Source organism: Nerophis ophidion, linkage group LG24 (genome assembly GCF_033978795.1).
Source record: "Nerophis ophidion isolate RoL-2023_Sa linkage group LG24, RoL_Noph_v1.0, whole genome shotgun sequence".
In the NCBI taxonomy this organism is placed as follows: domain Eukaryota; kingdom Metazoa; phylum Chordata; class Actinopteri; order Syngnathiformes; family Syngnathidae; genus Nerophis; species Nerophis ophidion.
In genome coordinates, this window is record NC_084634.1 from 26,996,054 (window position 1) to 27,019,210 (window position 23,157).

Below are 23,157 nucleotides of genomic sequence, written 5' to 3' on the forward strand. Positions count from 1 at the left end.
CTGCATTTCTGATTGTGTGCCATGTGGTTCCAGACCACAGCAAACGTTACCCATCTTGCAAAGATTGTAATAATCCATTAGAAGAAGACAGCCTCTCTTTTCCTTTAATTTGGACCCACACATCTATACCTTTGGGAGTTTTAAGACAGTAACTTCCAGGCATTATCTCACCCTCTGAGACACTAACGTAATGTGTTGCCTTCATTATAACACTTACAGAAGGCTTTTAACTTTTTGAGGTTCCAAACAGATTACTTATTTTTGTATTTTTGCTCCATTATGGCTCTTTCAACATGTTGGGTTACCGACCCATGCCCTAGCTGGACAATAATTCATCTATTACTGTAGCAAAATAACTGCCTTTGCACAAGGTAATAATGCTGACAAATAAAACCTGTCTACAATCGTGGTTGTAATTTGCAATGGCGTGGATCTGCACTCCATCTACAGTACAGTGTACAGTATCTAATATAAGGCTGCTCCGTAATTATGCCTAAATAAAATGTTACCAGAGCAGGTTTCTTTACACATTCTTAAACAAAGACCGGCGCCTGGCCTATTTTTTTTTCTCTTCAGTGATCATGCTGAGCATGAAAGACTGTTAAAATATGACGTGAGCACTGTCACTCAAATACCTATGCCAGTGTTGCTAACATCTCTGTCTTCCCCAACTCACTAATGTTACATTGTAATATCTGTGCATGGCATATATAACATTGGATATATATGTTGGTGTTAGGGCTTACCTTTGTCCATGTGATGTCAAATGAAACAAAAATTTAGCTGTTTGGCCACAATACACAATACATTTAATCCCAGGAAAACCATCAAGCATGGTGGTGGTAGTCTTATGGTCTGGGCCTGTTTTGCTGCCAATGGAACTGGTGCTTTAAAGAGAGTAAATGGGACAATGAAAAAGGAGGATTACCTCCAAATTCTTCAGGACAACCTAAAATCATCCACCAAGAGGTTGGGTCTTGGGCACAGTTAGGTGTTCCAACAGGACAATGACCCCAAACACACGTCAAAAGTGGTAAAGGAATGGCTAACTCAGGCCAGAATTAAGGTTTTAGAATGGCCTTCCCAAAGTCCTAACTTAAATATGTGCACAATGCTGAAGAACCAAGTCCATGTCAGAAAAACAACAAATTTAGCTGAACTGCACCAATTCTGTCAAGAGGTCAAAAATTCAACCAGAAGCTTGTGGATGGCTACCAAAAGTGCCTTATTGCAGTGAAACTTGCAAAGGGACATGTAACCAAATATTAACATTGCTGTATGTATACTTTTGACCCAGCAGATTTGCTCACATTTTCAGTAGAGCCATATTAAATTCATAAAAGAACCAAACTTCATGAATGTTTTTTGTGACCAACAAGTGCTCCAACCACTCCATCACAAAAACATTAGAATTGTAGAAAGTATTTGAGAGTCAAGACAACCATGACATTATGTTCTTTACAAGTGTATGTAAACTTATATAGATATATCTATCCATATCTATATCTATCTATATATCTCTATATATATATATATATATATATACACATATACATATATGGTTGCATAGACAAAGGCACTCGTGCTCTGGTGACCGAGCAAAACACCAAGTGATCACTGAGCAATGGGAAGGACATGTTAACAGCCAATCGCGTAACAGTATCAACGATCATGTTTGGTTGCGCCATCTTGTTGTCTTGCTATTGATTTTCTGCAAGGAGTGAGAAGAGAATCTAAAAATGATAGCTATAGAGAGCAAATAAATTGTCGATAAAACAGGAAACGTCACCTCGACAGTATGGCAATCTTTTGGATTATTTAAAATGTATTTTCTACCTTCAAGGTAGGGCCGGGCGATATGGCCTTTTTTTAATATCGCAATATTTTTAGGCCATATCGCAATATACCATATATATTTCCGTATTTTGCCTTAGCCTTGAATGAACACTTGATGCATAAAATTACAGCAGTATGATGATTCTATGTGTCTACATTAAAACATTCTTGTGCATACTGCATTAATATATGCTCATTTTAAACTTTCATGCGGAGAGGGAAATCACAACTAAGTCAATTTACCAAAACTGTATTTATTAAAGCTATTAGTAGGTGAGTTTTCAAATGATGCTACATATTATCAGTAATGCTACTTTTGGTAGCAACGCTTGTGCTCCACACTTGACAAATTACGGTTATTTGTTCGACATATTACCGCTTGAAGCCGAACCACCGCCAGACGATGGACCCCGTGCTGTTTTTCTTGGGAATTAATTTTTCCTTTATTGGTTACCAGATTCGCATCTTCTCTCTCTCGTATTATCCCTCGCACGGTTTCGCTAGCATCACAGCTAACGTTAGCCACGCTGCTACCTCTCTGCTGGGCGAGGGCGTATACGTATGTGACGTACGACGTGACAGTATGTGACATGTGTAAGAAAGTGCGCTAGCTGTCTGTGAGAAGGACACACAAGGAGTGAGAAGAGCTTGTAGTGTAATGCCCGCAGCTAAAAGCAACTGAGTGAGAACGTATACTCGAATAATACGATACAGTCATTTTTGTATATCCCAGAGAGACGAACCCGCGATATATCGCCTGTATCGATATATCGCCCAGCCCTACTTCAAGGTCCTCAAAGCGCTTTGATACTATTTCCACATTCACCCATACATTCACACACGGATGGCGGGAGCTGCCATGCAAGGCCCTAACCACAACCCAACAGGAGCAAGGGTGAAGTGTCTTGCTCAAGGACACAACTGACGTGACTAAGTTGGTAGAAGCTGGGGATCAAACCAGGAACCCCCAGGTTGCCGGCACAGCTACTCTCCCAACCGCGCCACGCTGTCCCTAATCGGGGAAAATGATCATCCAACCATCCATTTTCTATCGCTTGTCCCTTTTGGGGTCGCGGGAGGTGCTGGAGCATATCTCAGCTGCATTGGACGTCGCTACAAAACTAAGTTAAAGTTAAAGTACCAATTATTGTCACACACACTAGGTATGGAGAAATTTGTCCTCGGGATTTGACACCTCGCCTTGTTCAACCCCTGGGATGTGAGGGGAGCAGTGAGCTGCAGCGGTGGTCGCGCCCGGGAATCATTTTTTGGTGATTTAACCCCCAAATCCAACCTTTGATGCTGAGCTGAGTGCCAAACACGGAAGTAATGGGTCACATTTTTTTAGTCTTTGGTATGACTCGGCCGGGGTTTGAACTCACAACCTACCGATCTCAGGGCAGACACTCTAATCACTAAGCCACTACATAAATAACATGGAGTAATTTGATTTTGATACAGTAGTTTTATCTTGATAGATTGAAATTTAACACCAATGAGTTGACTGACTATTCAGAAATTATAAATACCAACAAATAACGATAGAATACTTTTAACCGCAACATGTAACTGTAAAAAAAAACAAAAAACATTATGATTTGTACATTTTCAGAATGTGCTTGTTCTATTTTTAAACAAAGAAAACAATCTGAAATTGTCTTTATTTTTAAGTTATCGTGCCGAGATTTCACCAGTGCCGCCCACTTGGGAGGAGATTTTTCTCCATGTGGCCCCCGATCTAAAATGAGTTTGACACCCCTGACTTATATCGAGATACAGTTTTTCAGCCATATCGCCCAGCCCCAGTAGGTGTAAAAGTGAATTAAGTCGCACTTATGGACAGACACGGATCATTATCATTAAAGCTTCCAGGCGAAGTAGAAAACAAGGTGTACCTAATGAAGGGTGCAATGTAGTGTTTACTGTATAAGTTACTATGTAATAGCATTAATAGTCAAATGAATGAGAAAAGGTTGAATAAAAACATATGTAACAAGATTTATCAATCAATCAATCAATCAATGTTTACTTATATAGCCCTAAATCACTAGTGTCTCAAAGGGCTGCACAAACCACAACACAAACCACTACGACATCCTCGGTAGGCCCACATAAGGGCAATGAAAACTCACACCCATTTATCATCCACATAAACCATGCTCAGTCAATAGAAACCTCATGTAGGACATTCTATTCGACATATACAATATAATTATTGTTGTTAGCCATGACTTACACTTTAAACCAGAGGTGTCAAACGTACGGCCCGACGGCCGGATAAGGCCCACGAGCATGTTTTACCCGGCCCGAGGGATGAGTTTGCTAAGTATAAAAATGAACATGAAATGTTTGAATGAAAGAAACTGCTGTTCTAAATGTGTCCACTGGATGACGCAATAGCAGTTCTTTGTATCTTTGTAGAAGATGTTTCATATGTACAAAATAAACCACATGATGTTAATACATCAAACCATATAAATAACATACTGTTATTTGATTTTGATGTAATTTTTTTATCTTGATAGATTGAAAATGACCCCCAATGAGTTGACTGATGAACATTATCACATCATTTATTCAGAAAGTATAAATGATGACAAATAAAGATAGAATACTATTAACTGCAACATGTAAGTGTAAAAAAACAACAACATTATGATTTGTACTAGGGCTGGGCGATATGGCCTTTTATTAATATCTCAATATTTTTAGGCCATATCACGATACATGACATATATCTCGATAGTTTACCTTAGCCTTCAATGAACACTTGATGCATATAATCACAGAAATATGATGATTCTATGTGTCTATATTAAAATATTCTTGTTCATACTTCATTAATATATGCGTATTTTAAACTTCCATGCAGAGAGGGAAATCACAACTAAGCCAATTTTCCGAAACTGTATTTATTAAACAGTTGTTAAGCAGTGGGACAAACATTCATGTCATTTCAAAACAGAAATTGCAAGATTGTCAGAGACACTTTAAAACAAGCTATTAGTCCACTTTTGTGCATGATGTCACTAAGATGACATATCAAAACACTAAATTAAGGTGCACTTTTTGTACAGAACACCACTACAATAGTTTAAAACAAATAAAGTGCACTTTTGTGCATGATGTCACACAAGATACTTCAATAACTGTCAAATAAAAATGAGCTGCATAATAGGAAATCAAATAGTATATGTCCTTCCCTATGTGGTAGCTTACTGCGGCCGCTATCTCCTTCTGTTGTTGACTATTTTTTGGATGTTGATGTGGAAATGGTTGCTTCGGCATTTTGTTGGTGTGGCACCGGCCGGAGATGTTGACATGGGGAATTTCAAGCACTCCTCAATCTCTAGCTGGTGACTTTTCAAATGATGCTACATTAGCAGTGGTGCTACTTTTTGTAGCAACGCTTTTGCCGCATAACTTCACAATATCTTCCCGCTTGAAGCCAAACCACCGCTAGACGATGCAGCCCGTGCTGTTTTTCTTGGAATTAATAATTCCTTCATTTGTTACCATATTCGCACCTTTTCTCTCTCATATTACCACCCGCACCGCACCGTTACCATGTCCATGTCGCCACCTGTCTGCCCCGCGGGAGCGTGTGACGTTGCACACGTGACGTATGTAAGAAGGTGCGATTGTTTTACGTCTCTGTGAGAAGGAGAGACAAGATTGAGAAAGGCCTGTAGTGTAACACCAGCAGCTAAAAGCAACTGCGTGAGAACATATACACCAGGGGTGGGCATTACGTCGATCGCGATCGACTGGTCGATCTCGGAGGGTGTGTCAGTCGATCTCAAGCCAGCCATTAAAAAATATACATAAAAATGAGCAATCATCAATCATACCAAGACTTCACTTTCGTCAGTTGTTTGACATTCTCGGCACCCGAGGATCTTGTGAGATGACGCTGGCTGCTGCAAACTCATATTTAAGAAAAAAATCACTAACAGGGCGGACGCAGAGAAACACATTTTATTTCTAGAGACTCCGTACCTACTGTCAAAACTCTAAAGACCGACTGCACAGTTCCTGTCTTCACCATAAAAGACCTGTTTCATCCTGCCTGTGCTAACAAAATAAGAGTCTCAGAAAGCTAGCGTGCACAAGCTAGCAAGCTACGGAGTTTGATGCCAATGTATTTCTCCCCCGCCCTCAGCGACCGCTTTCTCACTTGCTTGCCCACCCGCACACTCATTGACGTCGCTCACCTGCTGCCAGACATTAAAGGGCCACACACATATGCTACTCTCATAACAAAGTGTTTAAAAACGAGTATGCAAGTTGGACAAATGAGATGCCAAATCCAACCACTTTCATGTGGTATTGGACAGAAAGGAGGACTTTTTTTTTCCTCCATTTGAAAATGCGGACGTTATCAGCACCACTGTCTAATTCCAATCAATGCAAGTCATCAGAATCAAATACACCAACTTATATTCTTGTCTTCATGAAAGAAAGGAATCTATGTGTGTTAAACATGCTTGTATTATCATTAAACACCATTAACTTGTTAACAAAAATGTCTATTTCATAAATAAATAAATATAAATTATAAATAGGAATGAGGTAGATCTCCTCGACTTGGTCAATTGAAAAGTAGCTCACCTGCAGAAAAAGTGTGAGTGCCCCTGATATACACAAATTAGGGCTGGGCGATATATCAATATAAACAATATACCACAGGTTTGTCTCTGTGCGATATAGAAAATGACTATATCGTAATATTCGATTATATGTTCTCACACAGTTGCTTTTAGCTGCGGGCATTACATTACTGCCGTTTCTCACTCTTTCTCGTCTCTCCTCCTCACAGAGACGTAAAACAAGCCCGCCTTCTTACATACGTCACATACTGTCGCGCCTCTAGCGTCATACACTGCTCCCCTCGCCTCCCAGGGGGTGATCAAGGGTGATGGGTCAAATGCAGAGAATAATTTCGCCACATCTAGTATGTGTGTGACAATCATTGGTACTTTTTAACTTTAGAAGGTGCGAAACTGATCACAAATAGAAGAACAATAATAAATGCCCAAAATAAAGACCAGGGGATCCATCATCTGGCAGTGGTTTGGCTTCAAGTGGGAAGATATTCAGCAGACAACAGCAATATGCAAAGTATGCAGCAGAAGTGTTACTACAAAAAGGTAGCAACACTATTAATTTGTTCTTTCATTTAAAAAGTCACCCGTGAGAGAATGAAGAATATTTAATATATACAGTTTTGGTCAATTGACTTAGTTGTGATTTCCCTCTCTGCATGAAAGTTTAAAAGTAGCATATATTAATGCAGTATGAAGAAGAATGTTTTAATTTAGACACAGAATCATCATACTGCTGTGATTATATGCATCAAGTGTTCATTCAAGGCTAAGGCAAAATATCGTAATATATATCGTATATCGCAATATGGCATAAAAATATTGCAATATTAATAAAAGCCAATATCGCCCAGCCCTAACTCAAATATCAGAATATAATAATTTTCTATATAGCACAGAGACAAACCCGCTATATATCGATATATCGCCCTGCCCTAATTTTTACATTTTCAGAATGTACTTGTTCTAGTTTTAAACAAAGAAAACATCCTGAAGTTGTCTTTATTTTTAAGTTATCGTGCCGTGATTTTACCAGTCCGCCCTACTTGGGAGTAGATTGTTCTCCATGTGCCCCCCCCCCAATCTAAAATGACTTTGCCACCCCAGCTTTCTACTGATACTGTTGAGGACAAGCTGCCATCAATAACAAATATCAACAAGTCTTATTCGGGTTGTTATTAAACTTGTCGAACCTAAAAAAGGAGCTTTAAAGGCCTACTGAAACCCACTACTACCAACCATGCAGTCTGATAGTTTATATATCAATGATGAAGTATTAACATTGAAACACATGCCAATACGGCCGTTTGAGTTTACCAAATTACTATTTTAAATTTACCGCGGAGTTTCTTGTTGAAAACGTCACGGAATGATGACGCGTATGATGACACGTGTTTGTGACGTTATTGGTTGAGCATTTTTTGCCCAGCACCACTTATGGCTAAAAGTCTTCTCTTTTCATCGCATTATTACACAGTATTTTGGACGCTGTGTTGCTGAATCTTTTGCAATTTGTTCAATTAGTAATGGAGACTATAAAGAAGAATGCTTTTGGTGGATTGCAGCTGCCTTTAGCAACCTAAACACAGCCGGTGTTTCTTTGTTTGTGGTGAAGCTTTAACACAGAGCAGTCAAGCGAACATGTTTCTCTACGTCAACCAGCAAGTTTTTGGATGGGGAAATTGTGATATTAAGTCGGCTCTTACCGGAGACTTGAGTGGATTATGTGACCTCCTCCTGCAGCTGTCAAAAAGGCAGCTGTGATCTTGGCTCCTCCATTGGCTTCTCTCAGCGACACTGGCGTTCACCGCAGCCCTCCGACTTTCAGATATGACTTTATAATCTCACTAAAACACTATTAACACAATAAGCAGATAAGGGATTTTCCAGAATTATCCTGGTATCTATATCAACGACGGTTGTGTTGGATCCACTATGGATTGAACTTTCACAGTATCATGTTAGACCCACTCGACATCCATAGCTTTCGGTTCCCTTAGAGGGGGCGGGTGGGTTGCCCACATATGCGGTCCTCTCCAAGGTTTCTCATAGTTATCATTGTCACCGACGTCCCACTGGGTGTGTTTCCCTTGCCCGTATGTGTGCTCTCCCGAGGATGTTGTTGTGGTTTGTATTGTGGTTTGTACAGCCCTTTGAGACACTAGTGATTTAGGGCTATATAAATAATCATTGATTGATTGATAGTAAATGTGTCTAGTAACATCTGAATCGCTCACACTGCATTCGCCTGGAGACGTCGCCTTTTCTCTTTCCTCATCCACAAATCTTCAATCCTTGCTCAAATAATGGGGAAATCGTCGCTTTCTCGGTCCGAATCGCTCTCACTGCTGGTGGCTATGAATATAAACAATGTGAGGATGTGAGGAGCCCTACAACCCGTGACGTCGCGTGCACATCCTTTACCGGAAGTAAGGAGGGGAAAAAAAGCTCAGCCTGCCCCCAACGGCTGCCTTCGCTTCGCCGAGTTGAGAAACGTGGCTTCCCTCAGAGACACTGGCGGTCACCACACCCGTGGCCACACCCTTCTGACTTTCAGATACCATATAATCTCACTAAAACACTAGTGCCACAATAAGCAGATAAGGGATTTTCCAGAATTATCCTTGTAAATGTGTCTAATTACATCTGAATCCCCTCGCATTTTTTTTCTTCTAGTCCTTCACTCTATCAATCAATCAATCAATCAATGTTTATTTATTTAGCCCCAAATCACAAATGTCTCAAAGGACTGCACAAATCATTACGACTACAACATCCTCGGAAGAACCCACAAAAGGGCAAGGAAAACTCACACCCAGTGGGCAGGGAGAATTCACATCCAGTGGGACGCCAGTGACAATGCTGACTATGGGAAACCTTGGAGAGGACCTCAGATGTGGGCAACTCCCCCCCCCCCTCTAGGGGCGGTATAGCTCGGTTGGTAGAGTGGCCGTGCCAGCAACTTGAGGGTTGCAGGTTCGATTCCCGCTTCCGCCATCCTAGTCACTGCCGTTGTGTCCTTGGGCAAGATACTTTACCCACGTGCTCCCAGTGCCACCTACACTGGTTTAAATGTAATTAGATATTGGGTTTCACTATGTAAAGCGCTTTGAGTCACTAGAGAAAAGCGCTATATAAATATAATTCACTTCACTTCACTCTAACTTTCCTCATCCACAAATCTTTCATCCACGCTCAAATTAATGGGGAAATCGTCGCTTTCTCGGTCCGAATCGCTCTCGCCGCTGGTGGCCATGATTGTAAACAATGTGAGGAGCTCCACAACCCGCGACGTCACGCGCACATCGTCTGCTCCTTCCGGTACAGGCAAGGCTTTTTTATTAGCGACCAAAAGTTGCGAACTTTATCGTCAATGTTCTCTACTCAGCAAAAATATGGCAATATCGCGAATTTATCAAGTATGACACATAGAATGGACCTGCTATCCCCGTTTGAATTAGAAAATCTCATTTCGCTAGGCCTTTAACAGTGCTGCTGAAACATAGCATGTTAGCCTGAAGCTGTACATTAGCTGCCAGGTTTCACACCAACGGCAGTGTAAAAGCAGAGTCTACTGTAAGCGAGAACAGGCATTATTATTCAGTATTGTTGTTCACAAATGTCAATTGTCGCTGTCGGGGTTTGTGTTTAAGGTCAACGCAGCCTTCATGTTGTGCTAGCTTACAAAGTGAAAGGGAAAGGGGGGTTGGGCTAACCCGCAGCATCTTTTTTTGTCACACAAACTGCTCACCTGGTTGTAGTGCAGCCTGAAGGGCTTTAGGTAGTCGGAGTCTGTGCAAGGAACCACGTCAATGTTGCTGATCTCCTCCATAGTTGAGCGCTTGGGTTGTGTGGCTCGGCGATGTTGGTCTGACTGTCACCGCGGAACACTGACAGCAGAGGAATCCTACGGAAGCCTGCGGAGGACAAAGCGCACACGGCTGTCATCACCGCACATGTTGGGAACAAAATGTTTTGTTCCTACTAGGAAAGCTTTTGGGGGGGGCACTTTTTTTATGTAATTATATTGTTTGCCTTTGATTTTTGGGTGAAGGGATCGAATTATGCCGAATATTTCATTGAATACAAAATTGTGAGCGAATTTAGTGTTTTAAAAAATCCATCCATCCATCCATTTACTACCGATTATTCCCTTCGGGGTCATGGGGGGTGCCGGTGCCTATCTCAGCTACACTCGGGCGATAGGCGGGGTACACCCTGGACAAGTTGCCACCTCATCAGAGTGCAAAAAATCAGTTTATACAAATTCAGTGCAGCATTTTTTTTTAAATGTTTAAACTTTTATTTTAAATTTCAACGTTTACTAACACAAGATAAATGGTAATCAAAATAAGTACAAAAACAGTACAAAATCAGTACAAAATAAAACAGCGCCAGGGGTTGTAAATTCAAAGTAACTAAAATAGAATACAAAATATATACAGTGGGGCAAAAAAGTATTTAGTCAGCCAGTTCAAGCAAAAAGTTCTATTTTGGTTTCATCTGACCACATGACATTCTGCCAATCCTCTGCTGTATCATCCATGTGTCGATTTTGGTGTTAACTCAACTCATCGTGTTTGGAGGAAGAAGAATACTGAGTTGCATCCCAAGAACACCATACCTACTGTGAAGCATGGGGGTGGAAACATCATGCTTTGGGGCTGTTTTTCTGCTAAGGAGACAGGACGATTGATCCGTGTTAAGGAAAGAATGAATGGGGCCATGTATCGTGAGATTTTGAGCCAAAACCTCCTTCCATCAGTGAGAGCTTTGAATGGTTGACCAAATACTTATTTTCCACCATAATTTACAAACAAATTCTTTAAAATTCTTACAATGTGAATTTCTCGATTTTTTTTTCACATTCTGTCTCTCACAGTTGAAGTGTACCTATGATGACAATTACAGACCTCTGTCATCATTTTAAGTGGGAGAACTTGCACAATCGGTGGCTGACTAAATACTTTTTCCCCCACTGTGTGTGTGTGTATGTGTGTGGGTGTGTGTGTGTGTGTGTGTGTGTGTGTTACAGGATCAATTATGTCTTGTAAATCATGTATTTTCTAATGTTTTATTACTGTTATAATTACACAGAATATGTAAGTTACATGTAAATACCTGAATATTGTTTGATGTTTTGTTAATGTGGAACCATTGTCTCGTTGTCCCTCCTACTGCAATAATTACTGTGACACCTGTCTTTTTATGTGCGCTGGACACGCCTTCCAACTTCCCTTTTTGTCTACGATAACGGGAGAGGTAGGCGTCCATGCGACGACAGAAAATAGATTTGTCTTGTTAAGAACTTCAACTCATTTCTTGTTCATTATTATATTTGTGTCGGGGCTCGACGATGGCACAAAGTTTTTGACGACAATTGTATTCTGTATTATCAGGTATGTTTTTATTTTACTGTGTAGGTAACTACACTTCCCTTTTTGTCTACGATAACGGGAGAGGGGCTCGACGATGGCACAAAGTTTTTGATGACAATTGTATTCTGTATTATCAGTAAAGTGCAGTGGAGAAACCCATGGTGTCGGTCGTGTTCCATAGAAGCACACACAACGCAGAGGAAAAGACCACCGGTTACATACATATATATATATATATATATATATATATATATATATATATATATAAAATAAACAAAATGCAAAGCCGGGGCAGCGCAGTGGAAGAGAGTTTGCTGCGTTTGCCTCACAATACGAAGGTCCTGAGTAGTCCTGGGTTCAATCCCAGGCTTGGGATCTTTCTGTGTGGAGTTTGCATGTTCTCCCCTGACTGCGTGGGTTCCCTCCGGGTACTCCGGCTTCCTCCCACTTCCAAAGACATGCACCTGGGGATAGGTTGATTGGCAACACTAAATTGGCCCTAGTGTGTGAATGTGAGTGTGAATGTTGTCTGTCTATCTGTGTTGGCCCTGCAATGAGGTGGCGTCTTGTCCAGGGTGTACTACATCTTCCGCCCGATTGTAGCTGAGATAGGCTCCAGCGCCCCCCGCGACCTCAAAAAGGGAATAAGCGGTAGAAAATGGATGGGAAAAAAATGTATATATATATATATATATATATATATATATATATATATATAAACCCAAATTAATCATAAAAAAAAACGTTTTCAAGCAACATTCTAACAGCGATAGCAAGCGTAAAAAAAATTATTTAAAACATTTTTTTAAAACCTATATTACCTTTGAAAGCTACAAAGCACCAACACTGTTGAAAAAGTGAAATACAAATCAGGCTTCAAATATTGCAGCTCCGCCAAACACATCGCAGTTTTTTTAAAGCATGTTTTAAAACATTTTCTGTCCTAAATCAAGCATTTCCAAGAATGAAAATGGCAAAGTGAACAAAAAATATTAATAATTCAGTAGTATTGGCCACTAATCGCTAATTAGCAACTGGTGCACTAATCGCTAGCCAGCAAATGTTGCTCTTATTGCTAACCGACAACTAGTAAGCTCATCACCTGATGGCAACCAGCGTCCTAAACTCTTGGTGGCAAATAAAACGTTAATTGTTCGCTAACTATTAGCTAGCAACTCGACTGGAAATCGCTACCTGACAACAAGTCAGCAAATCGCACTAACTGCTAACTGACTGCAGATACTTTTAGTTTTTCCTTGGCCGAATGAGGGCTCAGATCAAAGGACGTCACTGTGAGTTTGTGAATTCCTTCGAGACACTCCTAATTTAGGGCTATATTAATAAAAACGTGATTGATAACTATAGAGCTAATTGCTACCTGGCAATCAGAGCGCTAGTTGCTAGCTAGCAACTTGTCAAAAATTGCCATCTGACAACAAATACACTCATTGCTAGCAACTGGCACAATAATAGCTGACTGACTACTGCTCATTTCTAGCTGGAAACTGGTCCGCTAATTGCTGGCTGACAACCAGCACGCTAATTGCTAACCGACTGCAGTTATTTTTAGTTTTTCCTTGGCCGAATGAGGGCTCAGATGAAAGGCCGTCATCGTTGGGTGGCAAATAAAACGCGAATTGCCAGCAAATTGTCAGCTGGCAACTCGTCCGGAAATCGCTACCTGACAACAAGTCAGCAAATCGCTAACTGACTGCAGGTATTTTTAGTTTTTCCTTGGCTGAATGTGGGATCGGATCAAAGGCCATCATCGCTTGGTGGAAGATAAAACGCTAATTGCTAGCTGGCAACTCGCCTGGAAATCGCTACCTGACAACAAGTCAGCAAATCGCTAACTGACTGCAGGTATTTTTAGTTTTTCCTTGGCCGAATGAGGCCTCAGATCAAAGGACGTCACTGTGAGTTTGTGAATCCCTTCGAGACACTCCTAATTAAGGGCTGTATCAATCAAATTTGATTGATTGATGAATTGATCCATTGACAACCAGAGCGCTAATTGCTACCTGGCAACTATCCATCCATCCATTTCCTACCGCTTGTCCCTTTTGGGGTCACAGGGGTTGCTGGCAACTTGGTAATTAGTAATATTGATAACATATGAAAACGTTCCAACAACTAAATAAATAAATGATAAATGGGTTGTACTTGTATAGCGCTTTTCGACCTTCAAGGTACTCAAAGCGCTTTGACACTACTTCCACATTTACCCATTCACACACACATTCACACACTGATGGAGGGAGCTGCCATGCAAGGCGCTAAACAGCACCCATCAGGAGCAAGGGTGAAGTGTCTTGCTCAGGACACAACGGACGTGATGAGGTTGGTACTTGGTGGGGATTGAACTAGGGACCCTCGAGTTGCGCACGGCCACTCTTCCACTGCGCCAAATACTTTGCGGTCACGGACCCCTACATTATCCCTACTTGTGACCAGGTCAAAATTTTCAAGTTTCAAGTTCAAGTTTATTCATAATACCACATAACAATTTCAATAGTAGTGAATATCATCAATTAAAGACGTTGGTACGTGAAAGGGTCCCCCAAATAAGCCAGAAGAAGCTTTTGACGGGGGGTCCAGAGGACAGTATATATACATGGAAGGATGAATCATGAAACATGGTAGCAAGCACAACAACAACAAAAACAAAAACTAAAACAACGCTATATGATAAAGACAAGATAATAGTACTAAAGCAAGCATACACATACATACATACATTCATTCAACCATGCAAAATTCAACAGTAGTCTACCCCACATGAGGCATTAAAGATAGGTGGTTAATAGATAAGTTGTCAGTTTCTTTTTGAAGTTGGAGAATGGATACAGCATCTTGAGGCTCTCATTAAGCTGGTTCCAAATCTTTGGTCCCCTGCATACAACACTTCGAGCGGTACAAGCCAGTAAACGATGTTTGCCTGATATCAGATCTAAGTTACGAGTGTTGTGGGCATGCTGGAGATGGTAGATAATAGGGGTGTGGGAAAAAAATCGATTCGAATACGAATCGAATCATTACGTTGTGCGATTCAGAATCGATTGTCATTTTTGAAAAATCGATTTTTTATTTTTTTTTGTTTAAATTTTCACGGTGGCAGAGGGGTTAGTGCGTCTGCCTCACAATACGAAGGTCCTGCAGTCCTTGGTTCAAATCCAGGCTCGGGATCTTTCTGTGTGGAGTTTGCATGTTCTCCCCGTGAATGCGTGGGTTCCCTCCGGGTACTCCGGCTTCCTCCCACTTCCAAAGACATGCACCTGGGGATAGGTTGATTGGCAACACTAAATGGTCCCTAGTGTGTGAATTTGAGTGTGAATGTTGTCTGTCTATCTGTGTTGGCCCTGCGATGAGGTGGCGACTTGTCCAGGGTGTACCCCGCCTTCCGCCCGATTGTAGTTGAGATAGGCGCCAGCGCCCCCCGCGACCCCAAAAAAGGGAATAGGCGGTAGAAAATGAATGGGATAGTTTACATTTTTTTATTATTATTTTTTTTTTTAATCAATCCAACAAACCACTACACAGCAATACCATAACAATGCAATCCAATTCCAAAACCAAACCTGACCCAGCAACACTCAGAACTGCAATAAACAGAGCAATTGAGAGGAGACACAAACACGACACACAACAAACCAAAAGTAGTGAAACAAAAATGAATATTATCAACAACAGTATCAATATTAGTTATAATTTCAGCAAAGCAGTGATTAAAAATCCCTCATTGACATTATCATTAGACATTTATGAAAAAAAAAAAAAGAATAGTGTCACAGTGGCTTACACTTGCATCACATCTCATAAGCTTGACAACACACTGTGTCCAATGTTTTCACAAAGATGAAATAAGTCATATTTTTGGTTCGTTTAATAGTTAAAACAAATTTACAATATTGCAATCAGTTGATAAAACTTTGTCCTTTACAATTATAAAAGCTTTTTTTTGTAAATGTACTACTCTGCTGGCATATCAGCAGACTGGGGTAGATCCTGCTGAAATCCTATGTATTGAATAAACACAGAATTGTTTTGAATCGGAAAAATATCGTTTTTGAATCGAGAATTGAATTGAATCGAAAAAATCGATATATTATCGAATCGTGACCCCAAGTATTGATATTGAATCGAATCGTGGGACACCCAAAGATTCCCAGCCCTAGTAGAAAGGAACAAAGCTACAGAGCTTAAGATTCAACCTGTAAATGACTTGATAGGTTAAGCAAGCATTTTGATAAATATTGAACTCTGTCAGTCTTAAGAGATGACATTTATGGAATAGATGTCGAGTGGGGGCATTAAACCTGGACCATGACAGGGCCCAAATTATTTTCTTTTGCAAGGATTCCAATTTGTGAAGGTAAGTAGGGAAGGTGTTACACCAGATGATATTAGAGTATGGTTCAAAGAGAGTTTTGTATAAGGTAAGTAGAGCATAAAGAGGAAGATAATGACGAAGGTGAAAGAACAGGCCAACATATTTGGATAATTTGTTTAACGGATGGCTAATGTGACATTTTTAAATTGAGGTATTTGTCAATGATGACCCCCAGGAATTTTGTGGAGTACACTCTCTGTATTTCCTGCCCATTGATGTTGATATGGCAGTGCTCGGTATTTGTCCGGTTTTTATTAGAACGAAATTGAATACAATTTGTTTTATTTACATTAAGTGAGAGCTTATTGCATTTGAACTAGGAATCCACTTTCACAAGCTCTGAATTGACAGTTACTTGTAGATCGTGTAGGCTCCTGTGTGAGGTAAACAAATTTGTATCATCAGCAAAAATTATTTTATGAAAAGTTTCGGAGGAGTTTACGAAATCATTTATGTATAGGATAAAAAGGAGAGGCCCCAAGATGGATCCCTGGGGAACCCTATAATTTATGGTCATACAGGGTGAATTGTGATAATTGACACATACACATTGTCGCCTTCCGTATAGGTGAGGACGGAACCAATCCAGAGATACCCCTCTGACACCATAGTGATATAGCTTGTACAATAAGATCTCAAAGTCTATTGTGTCAAAGTCCAAAGAACAAGTGGAAGCTGACCTCCCCCCCGCCCTGGTGGGTGTCACCCCCTCATTGAATAAAAGCCTTATAATGGAAAACCATCTGCAGGTTTGCAATCTCGCCGCAACCAACTTCCTGCGTCCAGCGAGACTTCGCGTCACACAAGGGCAGGACGTAACACATTTGTGCGCTGATTTACATCAAAACAAATATGAAAACAATGAGCGGACCGCCACGTTCCTCCCGCCTTTTACAGTGCCTGATCCGGCCAAGCTGCCGGGGCACGATAAGAAAGGGAGGGCCTGCTGACTGAAGGTATTGTGCCTTGGACACGAGTCCACATGGGACTCAATTAAAGAGGCCAGGCAGAGGAAAGGAAGCCAAATGGACGTGGGAGCATGTCAACTTTTTGTGTGGTACCGTCACAGAATGGTGGCAACGAGGACAAAATGTGATGATGGCCATAGAACAGGAAATTGAACTTTTTTGATAAGGTCGATATTTTTACGTTCTGTTGTTTTTGATGTTTACAAACGCAGGGAATACCGTATCTTCCGGACAATAGAGTGCACCGGATTGTAAGGCGCAGTCGCGATGAATGGTCTATTGCAGTGGTTCTCAAGTGGGGGTACGCGTACCCCTAGGGGTACTTGAAGGTATGCCAAGGGGAATGGGAATTTTATTTTTTTTTTAATTCTAAAAATAGCAACAATTCAAAAATCCTTTATAAATATGTTTATTGAAAAATACTTCAACAAAATATGAATGTAAGTTCATAAACTGTGAAAAGAAATGCAACAAGGCAATATTCAGTGTTGACAGCTAGGTTTGTTTATGGACATGTTCCATAAATATTGATGTTAAAGATTTCTTTTTTTGTGAAAAAATGTTTAGAATTAAGTTGATGAATCCAGATGGATCTCTATTACAATCCCCAAAGAGGGCACTTTAAGTTGATGATTACTTCTATGTGTAGAAATCTGTATTTATAATTGAATCACTTGTTTATTTTTCAACAAGTTTTTAGTTATTTTTATATCTTTTTTTTCCAAATAGTTCAAGAAAGACCACTACAAAGGAGGAATATTTTGCACTTTTATTCAATTTAATAAATCACAAACTGATGACATAGTGCTGTATTTTACTTCTTGATCACTTTTTTTCCAACCAAAAATGCTTTGCTCTGATTAGGGGGTACTTGAATCAAAAAAATGTTCACAGGGGGTACATCACTGAAAAAAGGTTGAGAATCACTGGTCTATTGGACCAGCAGCGGGGCGGAGCGGCTCCAGGATAAATGTCAAGTGTATGGATTGCCCAGGTGGGCAAAATTCGATAATCCTCTGTCAATGTATAAAAGGGCAGCAGCAGAGGAGGAAGAGAGAAGGAGGAGAAAAAACAACACGTGCAGAGCGAGAGCGACGGAGAACAAGAGGCAGACGAAGACGACGATGTGCTGTTGAAAACCAGACGGCGGAGCGAGCAGAGGGAGGCGCAGCTGAAAAGCGACCCGACCGAAGACAAAGCCTTATTGAAATATTCAAGCAAAGTCGCAATCTGCTCGACGTCATGTCAATCCTTGGTGGTCAGTGGAACCCGGACGGCAAAAGTCTGTCACAAATTTATTCGTGAATTCGGCCACCGTGTTCAGTGGAGAAGTCTGATCTACAAAGTTTGCAGGCAGCATACCCCTTCCCCTTCGAGCTGTCCTGGATGAACTGAAATTATTTTTTCCACTCATTTTGGAACTTGCAAGCGTACTTCTTCCTCTTACTAGTCGTTTTTCTGCTTCGTCTCTGTTATTTTTTTTGGACATTACTACTTGCCGTAGTTTGAAGCAATGCATGATGGGAATCCGGATGTTGTGCGTCAGTGTATTAACGTGCCGCCTGGAATAAACATGCTGAGAAATAGCTCCGTGCCTGCCTACTTTATGGGTTATTGAAAAACCTATGGATAACAGAGACATATATAATAGTCTCTTTTTCTGGTGAGAGGACGCTAAAGGCAGTGCCTTTAAGGCACGCCCCCGATATTGTTGTCCGGGTGGAAATCGGGAAAAACTCAGGTGACTGGTTGCCCCGGGAGATTTGAGGGTCACTGAAATTCAGGAGTCTGCCGGGGAAATTGGGAGGGTTGGCAAGTGTGTATGTGTACATATTTCTTTTACTTTTTATTCATAGCTGTATGTAGAAGTGGCTGGTTCTATCCGCTGCTTTAATGTCTTTAATGTCCTTTGTCTTCTTTGATGTTTCCCTCTTACACACACGTGAGAGGGATGTGTACTATGGCTATGAGTTGTTGTTGTTTTTTTCCCTTGGCCTCAGTCTGGACCCCCTCTCCAGGGCCCAGGCTTGGACCGATTTTCTTATTATGTTTAATTTTATTTTAATCTTCTATTTTTTTCTCCCATTCCCCCCACTTGTTTACCTGTATCTCACCTTTTTTTGTAAGGGGCGCTGGAAGTCGGCAGACCCGTCAGCGATCCTGTTCTGTCTCCCTGTAACGTTTGTCTGATCTTGAATGGGATTGTGCTGAAAATTTAAATTTTCCTGAAGGAACTCTCCTGAAGGAATAAATAAAGTACTATCTAATCCATCTAAGTATGTCAAAAGATGGAGCTAACTGTTTTAATGACATTCAGACTCTACTTAAATCTCCTTATCCGCCGGAAATGTGTCCCGTGAAAAACTCTCTAATAACTAAAGTTCCTTGGGTGAATGATGTAAACTCACTACACATGTATGTTTTAGCGAGTTTACAGACAGATATGAGTAAGAACTTTACAGTACTTTATATTAGAAATGGCAACAGCTGAGGATGAATGTCCCATAACAAGAAGATATAGTAAAAGAAGAAGCTTATTGATAATGGAGTCGCTACGGACTACAAAGGCGGACGCGCGCAAATTTTCAGGAAAAGTTGCATAATATTGCAAAACAAAACGCCAGTGTTCACAATGTCTTCCCTTATACACTCACCATAATAATACTGGTATGTTGAAGCACAGCACGTCTGACTATGGCAGCCATAATGCGCCGATAATCCATCAAGGTGTGCGGCTTCATAGCTTACCAAAGTCGTACTAAAACATTTTGATTGATTTTTGGGCGCCGTGTGTAATGTTCTATATTTTCAATGGAACACATAAATATATTGGTGGTGTTTACTTAATTCATATTGCAGTCTACACTCCCCTCACCTCCCAGGGGGTGAACAAGGGGATGGGTCAAATGTAGAGGACACATTTCACCACACCTAGTGTGTGTGTGAAAATCTTTGGTACTTTAACTTTATTATTTTTACTGCCATCATAGTGCAGCCTACACATATCTCTTATGTTTGGCTGCCATCTACTGGTCACACGTATCATTACACCATGTACCAAATAAAATAGCTTCGAGGTCAGTAAGCAAAACCAGAATTATTCCGTACTTTAGGCGCACTGTCGAGTTTTGAGAAAAAAATTAATTTTTAGTCACCCTAATAGTCTGGAAAATACAATAAAACCCAGGACACAGGGGGACTTTGAGGGCAGTTATTGTGTATTATTGACTTTGTTTTGTACGTAATAAAATTGTATGTAGTAAACGAGACTAGGAAAATAGTTAAACTATTGTGTTGATATTAATAAACTGTCAATAACACTCACTATAAATACAAAGAAATTATAGTTAATACATATCGGTAGGGAGGCTTTGATCAGGGTTTTTTTTGTTGCCCATTCCGATACGGCCGATACCGATGAACCTCAAAGACCTCCAGTATCCTGAGAATCATTCAACGAGTTTGTACATATGAACAAAAACAACAAAAAATATTTTGAGAAAAAAATATCGATCAATACCTCTACTGTATCAATTCTGTCATATCAATTATTTACTGATACTACCCTTGGTATCGACACTGCCAATTTATGGATCATTCTGCCCTCATTTTAAATGTTGTGTACTGATTGTGGCAATGCCGACACACCCACTGTACAGCGTCATCCTCCAGTGATAAAGCTACTTAACATACTAAGAAATGTAGTTTTATTTGACGTGCACGCCTCACTTTGCAAATAAAAAGAGAATTTGGTCATTTTGATGGTCCTGTCTGCTCAGCTAAATTTGAAGTGAAGTATATCTATATAGCGCTTTTTCTCTAGTGACTCAAAGCGCTTTATATAATGAAAACCTATATCTAATTTTTACATTTAAACCAGTGTGGGTAGCATTAGGAGCAGGTGAGTAAAGTGTCTTGCCCAAGGACACAACGGCAGTGACTAGGATGGCGGAAGCGGCGATCGAACCTGCAACCCTCAAGTTGCTGGCACGGCCCCTCTGGCACGGCCCCTCTGGCACGGCCCACAACAATGCAATTGAAAGTAATATTTACAATAACTGTTTTTTTCAGTTGTTTTTTTGTTTTGGTTAGCTTATTTTTGCAGGTTTGACAGTTGATCCTGTTTGTTAAAATAATGTATTAATTTTACTAATATGAGATAACGCGTGTAATGTTATATAATAACTTACAATATTACATAGTATATTTAAAAAAAATCATGTTTGGTGTTTATGAAAAAGAGTTTTAAATGAGGGTTTTTCTTGTTTATAATAAAATGTGACCTTTTGAGCCTGAGCCTGCATGGAATGTGGCCCACAAAAAAGGCTTCCAAAAAAAAAAACGTCTTATCAGCGACCACTGGGGCACGGGTAACGTGTTGATCCCATCCTTCCATGGACATGTGGGTGCCAGGTCCTGGGAGTCAGGAGCAATTACTGCTTGCAGCCAGCTGATGGAGAGCAGGCTTCATGGGGCTTAAGGCCACCAAAAACTGGAGCCTCCTCACGTCGCCAAAGGTCTTTTAACTGTCTTGTCTGTTTACTCTTTTAACTGTTTTTATTCATGACGCCAACATCAAATATTTCATAAACACGCAGATGTACAAACCAAACTGTCTTATAGACGACAATACTGCTCGGAATATTCATAAGGTCAACAATAATATGATTCTAGAAGGTGTCCAGAAGATGTTTCAGGAACTACAGTGGGGCAAAAAAGTATTTAGTCAGCCAGCGATTGTGCAAGTTCTCCCACTTAAAATAATGACAGAGGTCTGTAATTTTCATCATAGGTACACTTCAACTGTGAGAAAAAGAATGTGAAAGAAGAACCCAGGAATTCACATTGAAGGAATTTTAAAGAATTTATTTGTAAATTATGGTGGAAAATAAGTATTTGGTCAACCATTCAAAGCTCTCACTGATGGAAGGAGGTTTTGGATCAATGGATCATGGATCAATCGTCCTGTCCCCTTAGCAGAAAAACAGCCCCAAAACTTCACAGTAGTTATGGTGTTCTTGGGATCCAACTCAGTATTCTTCCTCCAAACACGACGAGTTGAGTTTAAACCAAAAAGTTCTATTTTGGTTTCATCTGACCACATGACATTCTCCCAATCCTCTGCTGTATCATCCATGTATCCATTTTGGTATAAACTCAACTCGTCGTGTTTGGAGGAAGAAAAATACTGAGTTGCATCCCAAGAACACCATAGCTACTGTGAAGCATGGGGGTGGAAACATCATGTTTTGGGGCTGTTTTTCTGCTAAGGGGACAGGACGATTGATCCGTGTTAAGGAAAGAATGAATGGGGCCATGTATCGTGAGATTTTGAGCCAAAACCTCCTTCCATCAGTGAGAGATTTGAATGGTTGACCAAATACTTATTTTCCACCATAATTTACAAATAAATTATTTAAAATTCCTACGATGTGAGTTCCTGGATTTTTTTTTCACATTATGTCTCTCACAGTTGAAGCGTACCTATGATGAAAATTACAGACCTCTGTCATCATTTTAAGTGGGAGAACTTGCACAATCGCTGGCTTACTATATACTTTTTTGCCCCACTGTATGAACATAATATGGTTTTTCATGTGTGTACCGTAAATTCTGAACAACTACTTTTTTTACCCTGCTGTTCATAAAACGGTGCAACAAATATATGGATTTTTTTTTACTGATGTCACAGCGGGGTTGCAGCTTACTGCGCTGTTTGTTCTCCCGGACGACTCAGAACTGTCAGGGTTGCCACTGACAGTTTGTTTGTGTTTTAGTTTCTCCTCTGTGTATTTAGTATTTCCTGTCCTTAGTTCCTGTCAGCAGTCTTATTTTGGTTCAGCTTCCTGTTTGTCTCCCTGTGTGCTGTCTTCCCTCAGCTGCGGCTGATTGGCACCTGGCTACACCTGTAATTAGCCCGCTCCTATTTTACCTGCTCTGTTCCTCTAGTCAGTGCTGGATTATTGATTTGTCGTTGCCAC

General features: G+C 40.5%; 1 protein-coding gene across 1 annotated transcript in view; it reads right to left on the minus strand.

Annotated features, from left to right (window-relative positions):
- nudt14 (nudix (nucleoside diphosphate linked moiety X)-type motif 14) overlaps positions 1–10,383 on the minus strand; it is an 81,896-nt gene extending 71,513 nt beyond the window's left edge. Inside the window, exon 1 of the mRNA XM_061886449.1 lies at positions 10,192–10,383. Coding sequence (XP_061742433.1) covers positions 10,192–10,272 — 81 coding nt within the window. The 5' untranslated portion in view covers positions 10,273–10,383. The remainder of the gene's footprint in view (positions 1–10,191) is intronic.
- Between the last annotated feature and the right edge of the window lie 12,774 nt (positions 10,384–23,157).